The following is a 21,829-nucleotide window of genomic DNA, read 5'->3' on the forward strand; positions in this document are numbered from 1 at the left end:
AGTACCTGCATTAATAGACAGATCGCAGCGAGTGTAACTTCTGACACCCGCTGCTATCTGTCTATTAATGCAGGTGCTACAGCTTCCAGCATGGAGCAGAGTGTGCTACATGTTAGGAGTAGTAGTACTTGCAGTTAAGGAAAGATCACAGCGGATGTCACTACTGACACCCGCTGTGATCCTCATGTATAATGCATAGATGCGGCCGGACGCTCTTCTATGGTCCCCTGCACTGCCGTATATATACACATATTCCTATTTCCCACAGAGAGCTGTGATTGGCTGGAACCATCTGGCCAATCACAACTGTATGCAGGAAATACGAATAGGTGTATATATACGGCAGTACAGGGACCATAGAAGAGCGGCCGGCCGCATCTATACATTATAAAGGAGGATCTAAACGGGTGATCTATTAGTACAGGCACTTCTACTCCCATCATGGAACAGTGTATTCCATGCTGGGAGTAGTAGTACTACCTAAAAAAATGTAAAAAAATAAAGAAAAAAGTGAAAAACACACACACTACATTTTTTTTTTTTATAAAACTGTTTATTTGTAGTTTTTACAATTTTACAAAATGGTAACAAAGGAAAATAGAGCTAAGGTATAAAGACAAAAATGGAAATTAAAACATATCATTGTCATGTATATATATAGCAAAGTTATGACATCACAATAACAATGAGTAGCATTGTCACAATGCTTCAATATACAATACATGCTATTTAATTCTAATTTTTTTTTTTTTTTATACCTAATTAAGTAAGTCGATAGAAAATAGATTAAGCTTACCATTCTACACATGGCAAGTTAGCTTATCTACATGACCAGTATAACCGCCTTGCTGAACATATTCCATTTTAAGTAAAGAGAGAAGAAAAATAAAAATAGAAAAGAAGAAAATGAAAAAAAAAAATAAAAAAAAAATAACACACTACATTTTTATTATTGTCCCGGCCCGCCCACATAAATTGATCCCTGTTTAAAAATTAATAAAAATGTTGTTATAAAAAAGATACATTTCGCTAGATACAATTTTTTCCTTCACTTCTGTATCTTTTTTTTGTTTTTTTAATAGTACCCTACGAAATTTTAAGAAAGGTATCTCCAACACTTTTTTGGATCGCTAAAGTCCAAAAAAGAATAAAAACCGCCTGCAAAAACGCCAAAGTTAAAACCCACATATCGTTTTTCTTGACGTTTTTTCATTCCCATAGACTTCTATGGGAGAAAAACGCCACGATTTTGACAAAAAAAAAAATTGCCAGTGGCTCAACATGCTGCGATTCCCAAGGAGCTGAAAAATGCCAAAAAAAAAAGTGTGAAAAACTGCCAAAAGGATTTTAAAAAATGCCAAAGTGAAAAACGCCAAGTGGAATGAGAATATAAGAATTTTGCGATTTCTCATTGATTTACAGCCAACATCTAGCCACAGCGTTTTTTGGCCAAAAAAATGCCATGCGGCAGAATTGGCATTCCCCCCCCCCCCCCCCCCCCACAAAACAAAAATATTGAAACTTATCCTAAGGCTGCTTTCACACTATAAAATTCATCCGTTTTAAAGATCCATCTGATGTTCCGTTACGAAAACCCTGAAAATTGGCCATTAAACGTCCGTTAGAAAATCCCATTATAGTCTATGGGATTTTTACATTATCCGTTTTAATCCATTATAGCCCGTTATTAATAACATGCATGCACTATTTGTTCCGTTCATTCTCCCGTCACAAAATAACGTCCGTTATTAATAACAGACTATAACGGATTAAAACGGATAATGTAAAAATCCCATAGACTATAATAGGATTTTCTAATGGACGTTTAATGGCCAATTTTCAGGGTTTTCATAATGGAACATCAAACGGATCTTTAAAACGGATGAATTTTATAGTGTGAAAGCAGCCTTAGTCCTTCTTTTATACGTCCTATTCCTTTTGAACAGACTTCTGGCTTTGGCTCAAAAACTGCAGCGTCAATTTTCCAAAAACTGCAAGAAAAAAAAACAATTGGAAACTTAGCCTTACGTCCTCTGGGTTATCTGCACAGCACAGTTGCCCTGCTGCCACACCCTATGGTGTCCAATGACCACAGTCCAGACAACTGTTCAATAATTATAGGACACCAAAGAATGAATGAAGCCACGTGGCTCTATAATCTCAAGTAGCAGGGGACATCAAAGTCTCTATAAAACAGGAGTTGCTGGGATTTGTAGTGCCGCCAGAGCTCCAACGCCCTACACTAAGACTATCAGTTATTTTATGACAACAACTTCCGGCACGCCCCCTTGCGTCAATCAAATTTCCCTCAGCCAATAGCATCGCGCGATACAGAACCCGGCTGGCATCGATTTTTTTTTCTTTTTTTTTTTTTTTCTTTATACATACATGAAAAGACCTTCTCCTATTGGCCAAACCGTCCGGCCAATCCGAAAGCTCTTCCTCTCGCTGTTGACATCATTAAACTCCGCCCTCTATGCCCATGACTCCAAGCGCCGCTTGACGTTGTGGCTTCTGATTGGCTGTTCCGCGTCAAGCCCCGCCTTCCCGGGATTGGAGACCAATGGGTGCGTTTGTTTGGGTTGCGAGGGGCGTGGCGTATTTTGGCAGGCTGGCTTGGCGCGGGTTGTTGTCAGATGAGGACGCGGACTTGGGAGAGGAAGGTCGGCATCAGGATCCGTAGGAACTCCGGGCCGGGCCCTGTGGACAGCCGGCTTCCTGCTTGGATTATCTGGGGGCGTGTTCGCTTCTTCTATCGCCTAGGTTGGACATACAGCAGGCCCTCTTATTCTTCTTCATGTATCAGGTAAGGGCCCTGGACCATGGATAGCTAAATACAGCTGCTGTGGAACTACAACGCCCAGCAAACACTGTGCATGCTCTAAAATCTCTAATGTCAGTGTTCCTGCCATAATGCAGTTGCAAAACTACAACTCCCAGCATGCCCTGACAGCCGAAGGCTGTCAGGGCATGCTGGGAGTTGTAGTTTTGCAAGAATGTGGGAAGCAATGCTTTATTGCATTGATCTCTATGTGTAATTACAGTAGTATAACAAGGCATGCTGGGATTTGCAGTACTCAGAGGAATAAAGGGGGGCCCTGATCTGCTGTTTACACAGCTGCCATAGTGACAAGTGTGACCCACCTGTCAGGGATCAGGATGTCACGTGACAACCAACTGATACATTGTATCAAGCTTCCTAACTGACACTGAACTGGATACAATGCCCCACATCCCAAGATCACAAGTAGGTCATGGATAGAAGGTGCTGATAACAGAGAGCAACAGCTGTCCTGGGAGTCTGATGCGTCTCCTATGCCTTTCCAGCTTATGATACTATTGTAATATCATCTGCATTTAACTTTGATTTAGATCAGTAATATTTCACAGTATATACTGCACATGTTACATAGCTATATCAATACAGATAGGATTGCAATAGTCTTCTCTACCTAACCTGGGGCTCTCCAGCTGTTGCAGAAACTAAAAAAAACCATCATTGCAATGATATATACGTGACTTTCATTGCTATTGATTTAGATTGGAAGTTGGTAATTTCTTGGCTTCATGGTTTTGTTTTTGGATGATGTCATCAGTCACTATTGATACATTGCATAGTAATACACTGCATGGTGATGCATGTACATAAGGATTCTCTATATATTGATGAACTGCATGGTGATGCATGTAGAGTGACACTTTGCATGGTGGTACATTGTATAGTTATACTCTGTATATTGATGAATTGCATAGTGATACATGTATAGTAACAGCTGGCATGGTTGTATATTGGTGGTGATACATGTGAAGTGATACATGGCATGGTTGTACATTGTATATTGATGGTGATACATGGCATGGTTGTACATTGTACATTGATGGTGATACATGGCATGGTTGTACATTGTATAATGATGGTGACACATGGCATGGTTGTACATTGTATATTGATGGTGACACATGGCATGGTTGTACATTGTATATTGATGGTGATACATGTATGGTGATTGTGTAGTGACACTTGGCATGGTTGGACAAGTATAGTGATAATCTGTGTATTGATTAAATGCATGGTAATACATGTATGGTGATTGTCTTAATATACATGTATAGTGATAGATTGCATGGTCACTGTATAGTGTTGTATCACATTACAATCTTCATGTAATCTATGTATAGTCATACACTGCATGGTGATACATGTATGGTAATTGTATGGTCATAAATGTATAGTGATACACTGTATGGTTGATACATTTATAGTAATTGGTGATACACTGTATGGTTGATACATTTATAGTAATTGGTGATACACTGTATGGTTGATACATTTATAGTAATTGGTGATACAGTGCATGGTGATACATGTATGGTAATTGTTTAGTGATACACTGTATGTTGATACATTTATAGTAATTGTATAGTGATACACTGTATGGTTGATACATTTATAGTAATTGTATAGTGATACACTGTATGGTTGATACATTTATAGTAATTGTATAGTGATACACTGTATGGTTGATACATTTATAGTAATTGTATAGTGATACACTGTATGGTTGATACATTTATAGTAATTGTATAGTGATACACTGTATGGTTGATACATTTATAGTAATTGTATAGTGATACACTGTATGGTTGATACATTTATAGTAATTGTATAGTGATACACTGGTTGATACATTTATAGTAATTGTATGGTGATACAGTGCATGGTGATACATGTATGGTAATTGTTTAGTGACACACTGTATGTTGGTACATGTATAGTAATTGTATAGTGATACATGTATGGTGGGTGATACACTGTATGTTGGTACATGTATAGTAATTGTATGGTGATACACTGTGTATGGTTGATACATGTATGGTAATTGTATAGTGATACACTGTATGTTGGTACATGTATAGTAATTGTATGGTGATACACTGTGTATGGTTGATACATGTATGGTAATTGTATAGTGATACACTGTATGTTGGTACATGTATAGTAATTGTATGGTGATACATGTATGGTGGGTGTTACACTGTATGGTTGATACATGTATAGTGATGCTTTCAATGGTGAGACATATAGTGATTGCATGGTGATCAATATATAGATATACATTACAGTTCTGAATATAACTGTCCATGTTGTGCAATTGTGATGTAGCACTGGGCAAACTACAACTCTCAGCATTCCCTGTCAGATGATCCTGCTGGGAGACAGTTTCTCATCTATAGTTTGCACTGAAAGCTTAACTACCATTGCAGCATTGCACTAATGAATTGACAAGTTTTCCCATCTATTTGTATAGATAATAAAGGGTTACTAAACACTGCCCCCCAATCTGGTCACCAGGAGCCCCCCACTTTGTCTGGATCAGGGTGTTCACCCTGGAGCTGGATCCATCTTGTTTTGATGCCTTTGTGCCCATAGGAGACTAAATGCTGCTAAACTAGTTTTCTCTCTATACCTCCCTGCATTGTTTTCCCCACTGTTGTAGGTCTTCATGTTTGGGGTGTCATCGTGTTCTGGGGGGGTTGTTTAAGTTTTGCACCAAAAAAATTAAATTTCAATTGCTGCCCAATCTGATGACGTAGCAAAGCAAAGTTCAGCTCCAACAACGCCCCATGAGGTGCCCCAACTTTGGCAGCGTCTGGTTTAAATTCCTCACCCCCGATTCGAAAAGTAAGAAGTGCATCTGAAAGGGGAGACTCTTTTCTTTAATTTGCCCCCTCTGCGGTGTATGTACGTGGTGGCGATCTTTAGTTTTGGGGTGTTGAAGGAGGGCTCCCCCTGCGCTCTGGCATTTGGTGGAAATCTCCAGCCCCAAAGCAGCAGCAGCAAGAGAGGAGACGAGGCGCAGAGAGGCGAGAGCGCACGGCGAGAACATGAGCGATCCCGGGCGGACCGAGGCGGCGGAGAGCCCGGGACCATGGTGAGGGGGTAGAGGAACCCCGGGGGTGGCGGGGGGACCGGGCAGGTCAGGGATCGAGGGGCCCCGAGTACTTTTTAGAAGCTGTGTATGGGGCGAGCGCGGCGGCGGCTGCTGATCATCATGTCGGGTTCTCTTGTGCTCAACAACAAAACCAAGGCTGATCTCCCCTCGGTATACCGCCGTCTCCTGCCTGCCCCGGCCCCCGGCCCCCGACCCTGACACCCCGGGACCCCCCAGCAGGGCACAGTGCCCCCTCCCCGACAGTGCCCAGGGGCAGCCAGCCCGGTCTGTGCAGTCGGGACAGTGCAAGAGGATTTGTCACTAACAATGGCGGCCATGTTGTTCAGGATCTCTCCTCTCTCTTCTTGTCTCTTCTCTCTACAACTTATTTCTTCTGACTGGAATATGATGGGGGTAGTAGTGTTTTGTTTTATTTTTAATTTTTATTTTTGCTTTTAGGTGGGTCACTTATCTGTCCCTCCCCAGGGAAGAAAAGGGGTTAACATTTTAGGTCCTTTTTTATAGGAAAGACTGAAGCCAGAGTAAACATGGACATGGATTATAGATAGGAGACGACCAGCCATAAGCCTTTTAGCGTCCGGACTACCCCGGGCGCCAAACGATTTGCGTCCGTTAGACGCGGAATGCGACATTTTTGCGCCTTTGAGAGGATAGTGCGGCATTGGAGACTCTCTTCTGCCATGCCGCTTTGTCGTTGAGGCGACGGCGAGTTGTGGCGACGGTGCTGGAAAGTTGTTTTTTTGCAGAGGTTATTGGAAAGCAAGTTTGTTTATTTAGTATTATTATTATTTTAAAAAAAAAATTTTTTTAAATAAAAAAATATTATGAATGTAGATTTTAACCCTGTCCTGATCGAAGGGGTTTGTTCGCTGGTGTGACGAGTGAATTTAGGAAAATTTGCTTTGCAGTGTTTTTTCCCTCCCAACGAGCGCAAAACTACAACTCCCAGCATGCCCGGACAGCCGTTGGCTGTCCGGGCATGCTGGGTGTTGTAGTTTTGCAACAGCTGGTCTAATGCGGACTATTGGGCCCTAATCGAGAGCGCCCCCAATTGGCCCCCGAAAAGTCAAGACGCCTCCTAGGACTGTATCCCGCCTCTATAACGCCAAGATGGCATAAGCAATGTCAAAGTGACCGCAGCGTGTATTGTAGGGCATTATGGGGAAGCATGCCAGGCCGCAACCTCTGGTCATGTGATCATGGCCACCATTTTGAGTGTTTTTTTTTTTTTTTCTTCTTCTTTCTTTTGCAGGATTGACCACATTTTTTATTTTTTTCAAATTCAGTATTGAATTGATTTGATCAGATAGGACCCCCCCCCCAAAAATTTTTTATAATAAATAAAAGAAAAGAAAAAATTCTAATCACTTTTTAAAATTTTTTTACTTTTTTTTTTCTCATTTCAGTATGACAGTGAAGCTGAAGAGCGGAGAGGAAAGGAAGCCGAACAAGAGATCGCCCGAGACTGAAGAGGAGGAGGAAGAAGCAGCCACAGTAGTCGTGTTGGCGGCGGGGGAGCTGGAAGAGAAAACCAAGATAGAAGGGGATCTGCTCATCTCGGAGACCCCCGATAAGGATCCCCCGGAGGCCGAAACCCCCGGACAGCCCTCAAAAGTCCAGCAGGATCAGCACCATTTCCTGAGGTCCAGCGTCCGACCGCACAGCAAGAGGCAGAGAAAGGATTCTGGCGGCAATGGCCGGGCCCCCAGCGCCAAGAGCAAAGGTATACTTGCGAAATTCACCGCACCCCTCCATTGATATTTTGGGGTACGCCCTGATCTACATATGTCCCTTTTTTTTCATTCTAGATGGTTTTGAAGCATTTTTGACCTATTTCTATAATTTTCGCCCCAGACGCGGTTTTAAGGCACATGTTTTTTTTTTTGTTTGTTTTTTTATAGGTGTTGCGCAATTTATTTTCCTAGAAGAAGTTGATTCATTTTACAATTGTTATTATTTTAATTTTTTTATTTTTTTTATTTATTTTTTACGTGTAATAAGAACTATAATATATGAACGCAGTTTTACACGCAAGAGCATGGCGGGCAGACTCCATTTTGTCAGGCAGGAGTATATGATCCAGTGATCAAGCAATGGCGTCTGGCAGACCGTGGGTGACTAACGACATTCAACCCTACAAAATAAAGGGCACCAAGGTCTACTACAGTGTTTCCCAACCTGTGACTCTCCAGATGTTGCAAAACTACAACTCCCAGCATGCCTTGACAGCCTTCGGCTGTCAAGGCATGCTGGGAGTTGTAGTTTGCAACGGTCAGGACATGCTGGGAGTTGTAGTTTTGCACCAGCTGGAGAGTCACCCATTAGGGTACACAAGTCTAGTAACCACCAAGACCCTCACATAGCGCCACCTTTAGGCAGAATATATAAAAATAAATTAAATTAAAGGGCTTAAAGGGGTACTCTGGTGGAAAACATTTTTATATATATATATATATATATATATATACACTTTTATTTTTTTTCCTTGAACTGGTGCCAGAAAGCTAAACAGATTTGTAAATTTCTCCTATTAAAAAAATCTTAATCCTTCCAGTACTTATTAGCAGCTGTATACTATGGAGGAAATTCTTTTCTGTCTGGCCACAGTGCTCTCTGCTGACACCTCTGTCTCAGGAACTGTCCAGAGCAGGAGAGGTTTGCTATGGGGATTTTCTCCTGCTCTGGACAGTTCCTGATACGGACAGAGGTGTCAGCAGAGAGCACTGTGGTCAGGCAGAATTTAAAAAAGAAAATAATTTTCTCTGTAGTATACAGGCGCTAATAAGTACTGAAAGGATTAAGATTTTTTAATAGAAGTCATTTACAAATCTGTTTAACTTTCCGGAGCCAGTTGACTTAAAAATACCTAAAAACATATATATAATTTTTCCACCGGAGTACCCCTTTTAAATACCAGATATAGATATAATTTAAATTTGATTTATTTACTTTAAATACACCAATATATATAATTTAAAAAAAAAAATATAGTACATTTATTGTACATAGTGTGAAAAAAAATTACTTATCGTCCTTTTTTAAACTAAACATTTTTTGATATGTCACTGTCCCTTTTGAATTTAAAAACTTGATATGTCACAGAACTTTTGATCAATTGATCAATTTGGGGCTCAGTGCTGAACCCCCATCTATCCGGAGAACAAGTGGGGCCGCAGGACGGAGATCGCTTTGTGCAGGGGAGTGGAGTGCGCTACAGCTTCGGCCTATCAGGAGAACAGGAACATAATTGTCTCCACTGCTCCATTTATTCTTTATGGGGTCGCTAAACATTTTTGAGCGCGGAACGATGTTTTGGCGTCCTCATAGAGAATAAATAGACCAGTCGCTGCGCAAGTGCGGCCTCCACCATTCACTGATCTGCTTGTTATCCCTTATCTTGTGGATAGGGGATAACTTAATGAGATGGGGGGGGGGGGGGGGGAAACAACAATAAATCAATGAAATTATTCTAGTAACAATAAGACCATGTTCACACGGCGTAAAATGTGTGGAATGTCCGCACAGAAAACACGTGCAGACAGTCCGCGCATTTGAATTATCCGGCAGGCGTAAGGACCGCTCAAAAATTTGCCGTCTCATAGACTGCAATGCATTTCTGAACTAAATCCTGCAACAAGTCTATTCTTTTTGCTTATGCCGGAATCTGGATTTCTGCAGCAGATTTTGTCGCCGGTAATCAGACCCGGAGCGAACACGCTCCGGGGACTGATTACAAACGGAGTGCGGCGTGCAAAATCACGGGGGTCCCCAGCGGCGGGACTCCGGCGATCAGGAATCTTAAGATGTCGAAGCGCCGGAGTACCCCTTTAATGTTCTGGCACCAGCTGATTTAAAATAAATTGTTTTTTACCCGAGTACCACTTTTAAAGGGGTGAAATGCACGGTAAAGGCTGTGTTCACTGATTGCAGATTTGCTGCATATTTTCTGCACTGAAACAAATCAATGTATTTAAAATTGGTTGCAGAATATCTGCTGCAGATCCACAGTGGACCTTTAAAAACTGCAGCGTCTGTGAGTTTTTAAAAACACCAACCCCGGCCTGAAGTGTGAACTTTGTTTAGATACTTTTAGGCTTAAACATTTGATGCATGTGGCACAGCGGATTCTATCATGTTTTTACTTGTAGCCCTGGTCTACTGGAAATAAATTCTGATTCACAATATATGGGAATAAGCTTCATAAATACCCTGTCTGAACTATGAACTATCAGCATCACGCTTTATGTTTATAAAGGAACCAATGCTGGATCTGTTGTACAACAGACACCAGCAGCTCTTGAAGGACCCTTTTGGCTTTGAACGTGATCCTTTTGGGTTCCTACTGTTATTCATCATTTAGTTTGGAAGAATAGTGACGCTTGCAGCGCTGCACTTTCCATAAAGTCTGATGAAATGTGCGGCTGAGGCTCTGACGTAGGTGTGAACAGAGCCCTAGGGTAGAGAGAGAGATCTTATGCAAATCTGAAATCTGCTGCTAACATTTTCTATTTACGGCATCTTTTATTACGTGATCTGTGCTCAGTGTTCTGCATTTTTGTCTGAAGAGAATCAAAATCGTAGTAGGGATCCGAGGAGGAAGAAAGTCCTAGATCGAGAGGAGCAAAAAAGGCTGCAAGAATTTAAAGGGGTATTCCTTGAAAAAACTTTATTCTTTATATCAACTGGCTTCAGAAAGTTAAACAGATTTGTAAATTACTTCTATTAAAAATCTTAATCCTTCCAGTAGTTATTAGCTGCTGAAGTTGAGCTGTTCTTTTCTGTCTGACACCTCTGCTTGTCTCAGGAACTGTCCGAAGCATTAGAGGTTTGCTATGGGGATTTGCTTCTGCTCTGGACAGTTCCTGAGATAGAGGTGACAGCAGAGAGCACTGTTGTCAGACAGAAAAGAACAACTCAACTTCAGCAGCTAATAACTTCTGGAAGGATTAAGATTTTTTAATGGAAGTAATTGACAAATCTGTTAAACTTTCTGGAGCCAGTTGATATAAAGAAAAAAAATTCTTCCTGGAATACCCCTTTCACAATCATCAGAAGCCACATTAACAGGGGTGTGGAAATGTAATAAAAAAAACTACTTGTCCACGGGACTAAAACGGAGCAAAATCTACTTGTCCCTCATGATGATCCACTTGTCCTGGACAATATTTGCTTTTACACTCTAGTTTTTTCCTCCTCGCTCTGTAATAGCCATAACTAACTACTATAATAACTATAAATCAAACTACTTCTAATTTTTCCATAACATATGCTTCGAAACAGAAAAAAAATATATTGGTGAAGTGGTAATTTAGCATATTTGGTGGTTTTCTTTTCTACGCCATTTACCTTGTGGTTGAGCTAACATGTTATTTTGATACTTTAGGCCGCCCGATTACAGCAATACCAGATTTCTATAGTTTCTGTCATGTTTTAGTAATTAAAAAAAAAAATTCTGAACTTTTTTCGAAAAATTTTTAATTGCCATTTTCTGACCCCTGTTAATCTGTTTTTTGTATCGTACCATTTTGGTATTGATCTGACTTTTTTAAGTCTTTTAACTTTTTTCTGGGATATAAAAATTGTAATTCTGGGGTTTGGTATGTTTATTTTACATTTACGTCAGTTACCATACGGCGTACATAATGTTATATTTTAATATTTCGTACAATTACACACACAGCGATACCAAATATGTTTTATTTTTATTATGTTTACATGTTTTTATATATGAAAAGGGGGTGATTTAAACTTTTAATATGGGAAGGGTTAAAGGGGTTCTCCGGTGCTTAGACATCTTATCCCCTATCCAAAGGATAGGGGATAAGATGCCTGATTGCGGGAGTCCCGCCGCTGGGGACCCCCTTGATCTTGCATGCGGCACCCCGTTTATAATAAGTCCCCGGAGCGTGTTCGCTTCGGGTCTGATGACTGGCGTGACGTCACACTGGGTCGGAGGCGTGACGTCACACGCTGTCGGCCCTGTGGTCGCCGGTAATCAGACCCGGAGCGAACACGCTCCAGGGACTGATTATAAACGGGGTGCGGCGTGCAAGATCACGGGGGTCCCCAGCGGCGGGACTCCCGCGATCACGCATCTTCTCCCCTATCCTTTAGATAGAGGATAAGATGTGTAAGCACCGGAGAACCCCTTTAAGGTTGTTATCTGTAAGAGTCCCCTAGAGCGTCCCCGTGGGTGCATTAATAGTCCTATAGCATTAAAGTGTCGCTAAAACTGTTGGCTGTCCGGGCATGCTGGGAGTTGTAGTTTTGCAACACCTGGAGGCACCCTGGTTGGGAAACACTGCTCCAGAAGAAACAAAATGTCCATCTACAGACAACGGTGGCTATTTTTTTGCCCCTCTCCAGTTATCTGTAGACATTCTTTCCTTCTTGGAGAGATCTCTGGCTTGGCATACATTCCCAATTGGTTTCCAATACTCCTAATTGGAGCTACTTTACAGGAACTGACTTTTTTTTTTGTTTGTTTAAAACTGGTGCCAGAAAGTTAAACAGATTTGTAAATTGCTTCTATTAAAAAATCTTAATCTTTCCAGTACTTATCAGCTGCTGACTGCTACAGAGGAAATTATTTTCTTTTTGGATTTCTTTTCTGTCCGACCACAGTGCTCTCTGCTGACACCTCTGTCCATGTCAGGAACTGTCCAGAGCAGGAGAAAATCCCCATAGCAAACAAATGCTGCTCTGGACAGTTCCTAAAATGGACAGCAGAGGTCAGCAGAGAGCACTGTAATCTTGACAGAAAAGAAATACAAAAAGAATTTTTTTTTCTCTGTAATGTACAGCCACTAATATGTACTGGAAGGATTACATTTTTTTTAATAGAAGTAATTTACAAATCTGTTTAACTTTCTGGCACCAGTTGATTTAAAAAAAATAAAAATAAAATTCCCACCGGAGTACCCCTTTAACAGATCTCTCATTTGTCAAAAGTTTTTGTAAGTGACTCTGACCCTTTAATGTTTAGCACCAGGTGGAAGTACTCTACATTTTGTGAGTGTCATAGGAGAACATGAGGATTAGGGCCAAGGGTCAATGATTACAACTAGAAACCAAAATGTCATAATGGGTTGGCTTTTAGGGGAAACAAGAAGAAAGCGAGAAGCCCGTTGAGGGTGCGTTCACACGTGCGTATTTTTGCTGCAGATCTGCCGAAGTCAATGGGCAGCAAAATCTGCAGTAGCAAATCTGCAACAGATCTGCAGCAAAAAATACGCACGTGTGAACGCACCCTGAGACAGGTAATTTTATTTTTTTTCAGGTGGAGCAGGTTCCATGTAGGTGTAGCTGAGATTACTAATACATCCCCGCCTCTGATGACACAATGCTGTGTAGTGTCCTCCTTATCCTACACCACATTATGGAACCTTACTGCAGAAGAAGTCTCCTTTATTAAGCCTAAGGTTCCGAACACCCTATGTTTTGGCCCCCGTTAATCGTATCCGTCGGCATCCCGCCAAAATTGGGATTCCGATGTATACTGTTAAAGGGGTATTCCAACTTTATACATCTAGGAGAGATTCATCAAAACCTGTCCAGAAGAAAAGTTGCTGAGTTGCCCATAGCAACCAATCAGATCGCTTCTTTCAGTTTTGAAAAGGCCTCTGCAAAATGAAAGAAGCGATCTGATGGGCAACTCAGCAACTTTTCCTCTGGACAGGTTTTGATGATTCTCCCCCTTATCCCCTATCCAAAGGACAGGGTATAAGATGTATGATTGCAGGGGTCCCGCTGCTGGGGACCCCCCGCGATCTCTGTGCAGCCTCCGGCATTCTGTGCCAGGCGCTGCCTCCGAGACGGGGATGTGACGTCACAACCACGCCCCCTAGTGATGTCACGTCACGCCCCCTCCATTCATGCATATGGGAGTGACGTGACGATTGTCACACCTCCTCCCATAGACATGAATAGAGGGGGCGTGGTCGTGCCGTCATGGCGGGACCCCTGCGGTCATACATCTTATCCCCTGTCCTTTGGATAGGGGGATAAGATGTATAAAGCCGGAATACTCCTTTAACAAGAGCAGCGCACTCCATTAACTTTTGCTGCCGAACGTGGTCACCCCTATTTTAAGCGCACTCATGACAGGGGCTGTTGTGCTTTTGAAATAACACACACATCCCGTGAGGAGTGACAAGGTGACTCCTTTTGGCCATAGATTTGAATGGGGTCTGCTGCACCCATATACTTCGGTATCCCATTTTTGGCGTGATGCCGATGGATGCGATTAACAGGGGCTAAAATGTAGTGTGTTCCGATCCTAAGTCTGAGAAACTGTGAAGTTCTGTGAGATTTTCTTTTTTGTCTCCGTTTACGTTTCGTTGTTCCAGCACTTCTGCGGTGTACTAGAAGGATTCCCTGACTTGAAAGGGGTTATCCCAAGATTGAAAGTCTTTCTCTATCCCCACAATGGGTAATACCTGGCTAATCGGGGAAGGTCTGACCACCAGTCATAAGAATGGGGTCCACTTTTTCCCTTAAAGGGGTATTCCACTGGAAAACATTTTTTTTTATTTATTATTTTTTAAATCAACTGGTGCCAGAAAGTTAAAAAGATTTATAAATTACTTCTATTAAAAAATCTTAATCCTTCCTATAATTATCAGCTGCTGAAGTTGAGTTGTTCTTTTCTGTCTGGCAACAGTGCTCTCTGTTGACATCTCTGCTTGTCTCGGGAACTGAAGTAGGAGAGGTTTGATATGGGGATTTGCTTCCACTCTGGACAGTTCCCGAGACAGGTTTCATCAGACAGCACTTAGACAGAAAAGAACAACTCAACTTCAGCAGCTCATAAGTACTGAATGGATTAAGATTTTTTTAATAGAAGTAATTTACAAATCTGTTTAACTTTCTGGAGCCAGTTGAGATAGATAGATAGATAGATATATGTTTTTTCCTGGATAACCCCTTCAAGTATTGGGGCCTGGGGAGGGCCTGACCATCTTCCGTTGGCTGTGATCACATCTTGTCTCCTATCCCAGATATCCCTGGTAGCTGCCTCCATCCTTAGTCTCAGCGATGCGTCGGCTTCCTTGGGGCCTTGTCAGATGTCTGCTCCCTACAGCCTGGGGAAGGGGGGAGTGTCGGATATCTATTGTAGTTTTCACTATGGCCTATTGCCCTTCTGTGGCCTATTGCTTGTCCTTATTTGACCTTCTTGTTTTGCTCTTTGCCTGATGCTTCACTGATCCCCACCTCAGGCCCCTTTCACACTAAAGGTATCATCCTTTAAAGAAAAAACCTCCGTTATTACTTCCGGCAAAAAGTCCTGAAAACTGCCGTCAAAAAATCCCATTCATGTCAAAGGGGTTTCTTGACAAGCCTTTTGCATCAGGCATGTCTGTTTTTACTAATGTCAGTTATTTTTGCCGGCCCAAAAGACTGTGCATGCGCTAATTTTTGTTCCGGCAAAAAAAAAAAAAAAAAAAATGGTCAAAAACCGGACTTTAAAATGTAACATTTGAAGTCTATGGGAACCGGATGTTAAAAAAAACCCATCCGTTATCATCAGTTATTGTCAGGTTTTCAGTACCGCTTTACAAAAAAGGGTTAAAAACCTGATTTAAAAATGTATGTAACTGGTAATAACAGATGATAACGGATGAACAACATCAGGTTTTTTAAGAGGAAAACCATTAAAAATATTGGATGATGGTCATCAGTTATCATCCATTATTACCAGTTATTGCATCAGTTTTTTCCCCCCATCCGTTATTGTAAAATATCGGCAGTAAAAAAAAAGCAAGATGATACCTGTAGTGTGAAAGGGGCCTCAGAGGTACAAATTGGATGTCCCAACGTATGCGACTATCCGTAGTCTAAAAAAAAAAACAACATACTGATGTTTACTGGGCCAGTAGTATATAGTATAGATCAGTGTTTCCCAACCAGGGGCGCCTCCAGCTGTTGCAAAACTACAACTCCCAGCATGTTGGACTATATAGTAGTATATAGTATAGATCAGTGTTTCCCAACCAGGGGCGCCTCCAGCTGTTGCAAAACTACAACTCCCAGCATGCCCGGACAGCCGTTGGCTGTCCGGGCATGCTGAGAGTTGTAGTTTTGCAACAGCTGGAGGCGCTCCGGTTGGGAAACACTGGTATAGTATATGGTGCAACATTCCGAGAGTTTTAGGATGTTTTGGGATAAATACCGGCCATTGCATAAAAAAATACCGTCAGGGACGCCAAAATACCATCTGTGCCGGTAAAATACCGGGAAGGTGGCAACCCTACTTTAAATTGAGGCAGAATTCCGCAAGCAGGAATTCTGCTGTGTAAATAGACCCCAAGGCTATGGCGGAGTTGTAATGTTGACCGACCAGTGTGACACATTCATTGGCCCGGATTTATCAATCCGCCTGAAACCAGAGTTTTCTGGGGTTTCCCACAACAACCAATCACAGCTCAGCTTTTATTTTACCACAACTTGTTAAGATATAAAACCTGCGCTGTGATTGGTTGCTGTGGGAAAACCCAGACAATTTGAGTTTCAGGCAGATAAAAAAATCTGGGCCATTGTGATCTAGGCCCCAAGCACCATCTTGTAGTACGGAGGTCCCCTTTAGTTTTTTTTTTTTACTCAATGGTTCAAAGCAAGAAGACCTCATTTGGCGGGTTTTCCGCTGCGTATTTGAAAGTGGGCGGGCTCTTCTCGGCTGTCCGCCACAGTCCCTACTGACTTCAATGGGGCTTTTGGCGGATTTTCCGCAGTGTACGTTCCGCCGCGGAAAATCGGCTGCGGACAGCCGAGAAGAACCCGCCCACTTTCAAATATGCAGCGGAAAACCCGCTAAAAAAATCTGCGCGTGTGAACGTACCCTAAGACCAGAAAACCAGTTCGGAGAGGCCTAATTCATGGATGACACCTGTGCCCACTTAGAAATATATGTATATATGTTTAAAGGGGTATTCCAGTTAAAAACACTTTTTTTTTTTTTTTCTATCAGCTGGCTTCAGAAAGTTGAACAGATTTGTAAATTACTTCTATTAAAAAATCTTAAAGGGTAGCTCCCACCATCCCTTTTTTTTTTCTTTCTGTCCCTGCCTATTGCCCATCTATCCCTAACCCCCCCCCCCCCTGCCTTTACGTTTTTTTTTACTATATTAAAAATGCTTTTTTTTCTGCCTGGTAGTGTGCTCACTACCAGGCAGACTTCCCCGGCAGGCATGACGTCACTGACGCCTGCTGGGGGGCCTGACTTCCGCCCTTAGTTCAACTATACAGGGTGCCTCCAGCTGTTTCACCACTACAACTCCCAGCCTGCCCTGACATCTATTGGCTGTCAGGGCATGCTGGGAGTTGTAGTGGGGAAACAACTGTAGGCACCCTGTGGTGAAAACAGTCTCAGCCGCAGCTGCCACAGATCCCGCTCCCCCAGGCCCCGCCGCGCAACACCCCCCACCCTTCTCCCTCCGCCGGCCCGGAAAAAACATTCCGCTCTCCAAACTCCATCACCCCCAGACCCCGCCGTGCAACAGCCCCCTCCCTCCAACTGCCCGAAAAGAAGACATTCCGCTCCCCTTATAAGACCTCAGATCAGACTTGCCCATCCGGGGGATCAGCGCAGCAATCAGTGCGCGCGCTGCCTCCGGACAGGGTAATGGGGGCGGGGCCATGCGCGAGGCTAGTGGAGCAGCCTGACAGTGGGCAGTGCAGCCCCAGCTTTCAGCGTGCTCGCTCTCGCCTGTTTGATTGACAGGCGGGAGCAAGCACCGCAGTGACTGGATTTCGACTCATTGCCAGGCTGAAATGAGTCGAAATCCAGTAGTGACGTCACTGCTGAATGCATTCGGCCACTAGGAGGGCGACCCCTAGTGGCCGAATTTAAAAGTGATTTTAAACTTGTTTAAAATCACTTTTTTTAATTAAAGTATATTAGAGATATGTTGTAGTACTTAAGTACTACAACATATCAATTTTTTTACTTCATGACAGTGCCCATTTAATCCTTCCAGTACTTATCAGCTGCTGAAGATGAGTTGTTCTTTTCTGCCTGACCACAGTGCTCTCTGCTGACACCTCTGTCTGTCTCAGGAACTGTCCAGAGCAGGATAGGTTTGCTATGGGGATTTGCTCCTACTCTGGACAGTTCCTGAGACAGACAGAGGTGTCAGCAGAGAGCGAGCACTGTGGTCAGACAGAAAAGAACAACTCAACTTCAGCAGCTGATAAGTACTGGTAGGATTAAGATTTTTTTATTAGAAGTAATTTACAAATCTGTTTAACTTTCTGGAGCCAGTTGATATGGAAAAAAAAAAAATGTTTTTTAAGTGGAATACACCAAGGCCGGCCAGTCTTGCAGTCTTGTACGACATAGAGATGACTTGATGTGTCTTCCCTATAGTTGTTCAGCCGGTGTCATGTCTCATTATGGAGGAGTCGATGTCACTGCAGCGCATGAGTGATGTGGCCCCTGCGTGGCTGTGAGTGGCACGTCGTGAGGAGGTGGATGCCGGGGCTGATTGTGTGTGCGCTCACGACGTTCCATTTTACAGTCTAAAAATACTCTCTGACTTCATTCTGCAGTCCCTCCTGTTCTACTCTGGTACAATCTAATAGCACACGTGGGAGAAGTCCTCCTGGTGCAGTATTCTCCGTAGTAGGTTGCAGTCGTGTAGACCCATCTCGTTGCGACATGTTATTGATGTGCTATGGTAAGGATGGCTTCTTCCTTGTCTGTGTAAGGTATATGAAAATACACAGATATTTCACTATAATTCTCCGAATTTGCATGGTGGACCTGTGCCTATTGGTCCCCACCAAATAAATATGCCACAAGGTAATCATGAAATGCAAAGTACATATGGAATCTTTATAAAATATATAAAATAGACATACAGTGTTAAAAGGCAAGCAAATATCAGAACAGAAAAAATGAGGGGTGTACTCAAAAAGATGCTATCCATGTATATGGGGCACAGATATAATCATTGGTAGGACGTAGTGCTGGGCGGTATACCGGTTCATACCGAATACCAAATTTTTTTTCCTGCACGATATGAATTTTTGCCCATACCGCAATACCGGTTGCCCCCACCCCTCGATTTAGTGAATTATTCGCCACAGTGCGCTGTCTCCACATCGGGGAACTAATCGTACGTGACCCGCGAGCGCTGTTCTGCTTTTCTTCCGCCTATTGCCTATTGGTGTAGACTTCCTGATCCGGTCAGTGAATGTATAGTGTTAGTGTCCATAAAAGATGTAGCTGTCACCCTGGTTTGACTGATGTTGCTTGGTCCATCTTATCACTGCCATTTATGGCATTTCAAGTGGTCCTTTCATGTCAACAACCTGTTCATATGACCTATATGGGTATTTTCACTCTAAGGGTATGTTCACACTACAGTGACCCCCCCGACCTACGATGGCCCAGACATACTATAATTTCAACATGCGATGGCCTCTCGCATGCTTTTGTATGTCGGGGCCATCGCATAAACGGCTATCATACAGCGCAGTCTGCTTCAGCTGCCACCGGATAGCCGTTTACGGTGCCCATCGTCGTCATCACGTCGCTGCGCACGCCGTCCCGTCATCCAATCGGAGCGGCGTGCGTAACGACGTGATGGCGGCGACGGAGAGTGAGGATGCCGGAGAGGCGCAGACAGCGATGGAGGGCGACATCCAGGGCAGCGGTGACGGTCCGGAGAGGCTGGGACACATGAGTATAACCTCCAATACCAGTGGTCTGCAATCTGAGGACCTCCAGATGTTGCAAAATTACAACTCCCAGCATGCCCAGACAGCCAAAGGCTGTCCGGGCATGCTTGGAGTTGTAGTTTTGCAACATCTGGAGGTCCACAGGTTGTAGACCACTGTCCTATACTTTACATTGCACGGATCCCTCAACATACGATGGTTTCAACAAACGATGGTCCATTTGGAACGGATTGCCATCGTATGTTGAGGGACCACTGTACGTATATGTCGCTGAATCTCCGCTTGCGGAATTCAGCAAGCAGCGTTTCAGCCTGGCTGCCGGCGGTAGTACCGCGCGGCACTGCGCCGTCACCATTGACGTCTATGCAGTACTCACGGACTTCCACGCAAAGAATGAACATCTTTCTTTGCGCGGAACAATTTCAGTGGAATGTGCGGAATTCCGCAGTGTGAACATACCCTAATGCTATGTTTACATGATGGAATTTCCATGCGGAGTTCACAAATTTCAATGGGATTCTGCTGCGCCAATCACAGAAATTTCACACCGGAAACATCTGCCGTGGAAATTCAAATCCCGGTGTCCGCAGAAGGAATAGACATGTCCATTCTTTCTGCGGACTCCACATGGAATACATTGCCGTCCATGAGATGACTCACTACCAAGCCATGCCGGCCCCGCAGTCTGCAAAATGTCCGCACTGGCTTTCTGATGTGAACATAGCCTAAGGAATTTCCGCTCGCAAAATTTCCGATCAGCAATCGCCACAAATTTCCGATCAGCATCTGACCCGCGCACTTACTATTGACGGCAATGCAGTCCGCGCATGATTCCGCCGATAGAACGAACACATTCCTTCTTTAGACGTATCAATTTCGGCGGCGGAATTCTCTGCTGCTGAAGTTCTGTAGTGTGAACGGGTCTGAAGGTGACCCATTCACACCGATGTTAATGTTCACACTGCGGAATTCCTGAGCGCAATTCTGCGCGCGGAGTTTCAGTAGTGTGAACATATTCTTAGGGTAAGTAAATGTTCTAAAGAAGGAACCCCTAGTCAGGACCAGAACAGAGAAACCATGCGTATGAGTGGCTCGCATTGTGGACGCCCATTTAGTGGTCTCCAAACTGTGGACCCTCAGCTGTTGCAAAACTACAATTCCCAGCATGTCCGGACAGCCAACGAAGGTGTAGACCATTCTGGTTGGCCTTATGCTACTCGGACATTTATCTTAATAGTTTTTATGTTAGTTGTTTCCAAACTGTGGCGGTCCAGATGTGGCAAAACTACAACTCCCAGCATGCCCAGGCTGGGATAATGATCTGATCTGATGCTGTTGGTCCCTTTTTTAATAATTAAACAGAAAGGGATTATTATAAATTGCAAATAATTCAATTATTTAATAATATTTTCTGCTTGCTGTAGATCAGTGGTCTCTAAACTGTGGCCCTCAAGATGTTGAAGAACTACTACTCCCAGCATGCCCGGACAGCCAGCAGCTGTCCGGGCATGCTGGGAGTTGTAGTTTTGCAACATCTGACCACTGCTGTACATATAGGGGGAGATTTATCAAAACCTGTGCAAAGGAAAAAGTTGCCCAGTTGCCCATAGCAACCAATCAGATCGCTTCTTTCATTTTTAACAAGGCCTATGTAAAATTAAAGAAGCGATCTGATTGGTTGCTATGGGCAACTGGTCAACTTTTCCTTTGCACAGGTTTTGATAAATCTCCCTCGCAATGAAGTATTCCAATGTTTACAGATGTGGGGGGAGATTTACCAAAACCCGTCCAGAGGAAAAGTTGCCCAGTTGCCCATAGCAACCAATCAGATCGCTTCTTTCATTTTACAGAGGCCCTTTTAAAAATGAAAGCAGCGATCTGATTGGTTGCTATGGGCAACTTAGCAACTTTTCCTCTGGACAGGTTTTTGATAAATCTCCCCTGTGTTCTTCCCATCAGAATAGATTTATAGTTTATAACTAGAGATGAGCGAACTTACAGTAAATTCGATTCGGCACGAACTTCTCGGCTCGGCAGTTGATGGCTTTTCCTGCATAAATTAGTTCAGCTTTCCGGTGCTCCGGTGGGCTGGAAAAGGTGGATACATTCCTAGGAGACTCTTTCCTAGGACTGTATCCACCTTTTCCAGCCCACCGGAGCACCTGAAAGCTGAACTAATTTACGCAGGAAAAGTC

General features: G+C 43.2%; 1 protein-coding gene across 2 annotated transcripts in view; it reads left to right on the forward strand.

The window, feature by feature from the left end:
• Positions 1–2,612: 2,612 nt before the first annotated feature.
• CRAMP1 (cramped chromatin regulator homolog 1) overlaps positions 2,613–21,829 on the forward strand; it is a 76,236-nt gene continuing 57,019 nt past the window's right edge. The window contains exons 1-2 of one of the 2 annotated variants that reach the window (XM_056533272.1): positions 2,613–2,806; positions 7,361–7,677. In XM_056533272.1, the coding sequence (XP_056389247.1) occupies positions 2,637–2,806; positions 7,361–7,677 (487 nt within the window). In that variant the 5' untranslated portion in view covers positions 2,613–2,636. Of the gene's footprint in view, positions 2,807–5,809; positions 5,934–7,360; positions 7,678–21,829 lie in introns of those variants that run through there. The other variant, XM_056533273.1, reaches the window with a different exon arrangement.

Source organism: Hyla sarda, chromosome 8, assembly GCF_029499605.1.
Source record: "Hyla sarda isolate aHylSar1 chromosome 8, aHylSar1.hap1, whole genome shotgun sequence".
Taxonomy (NCBI): domain Eukaryota; kingdom Metazoa; phylum Chordata; class Amphibia; order Anura; family Hylidae; genus Hyla; species Hyla sarda.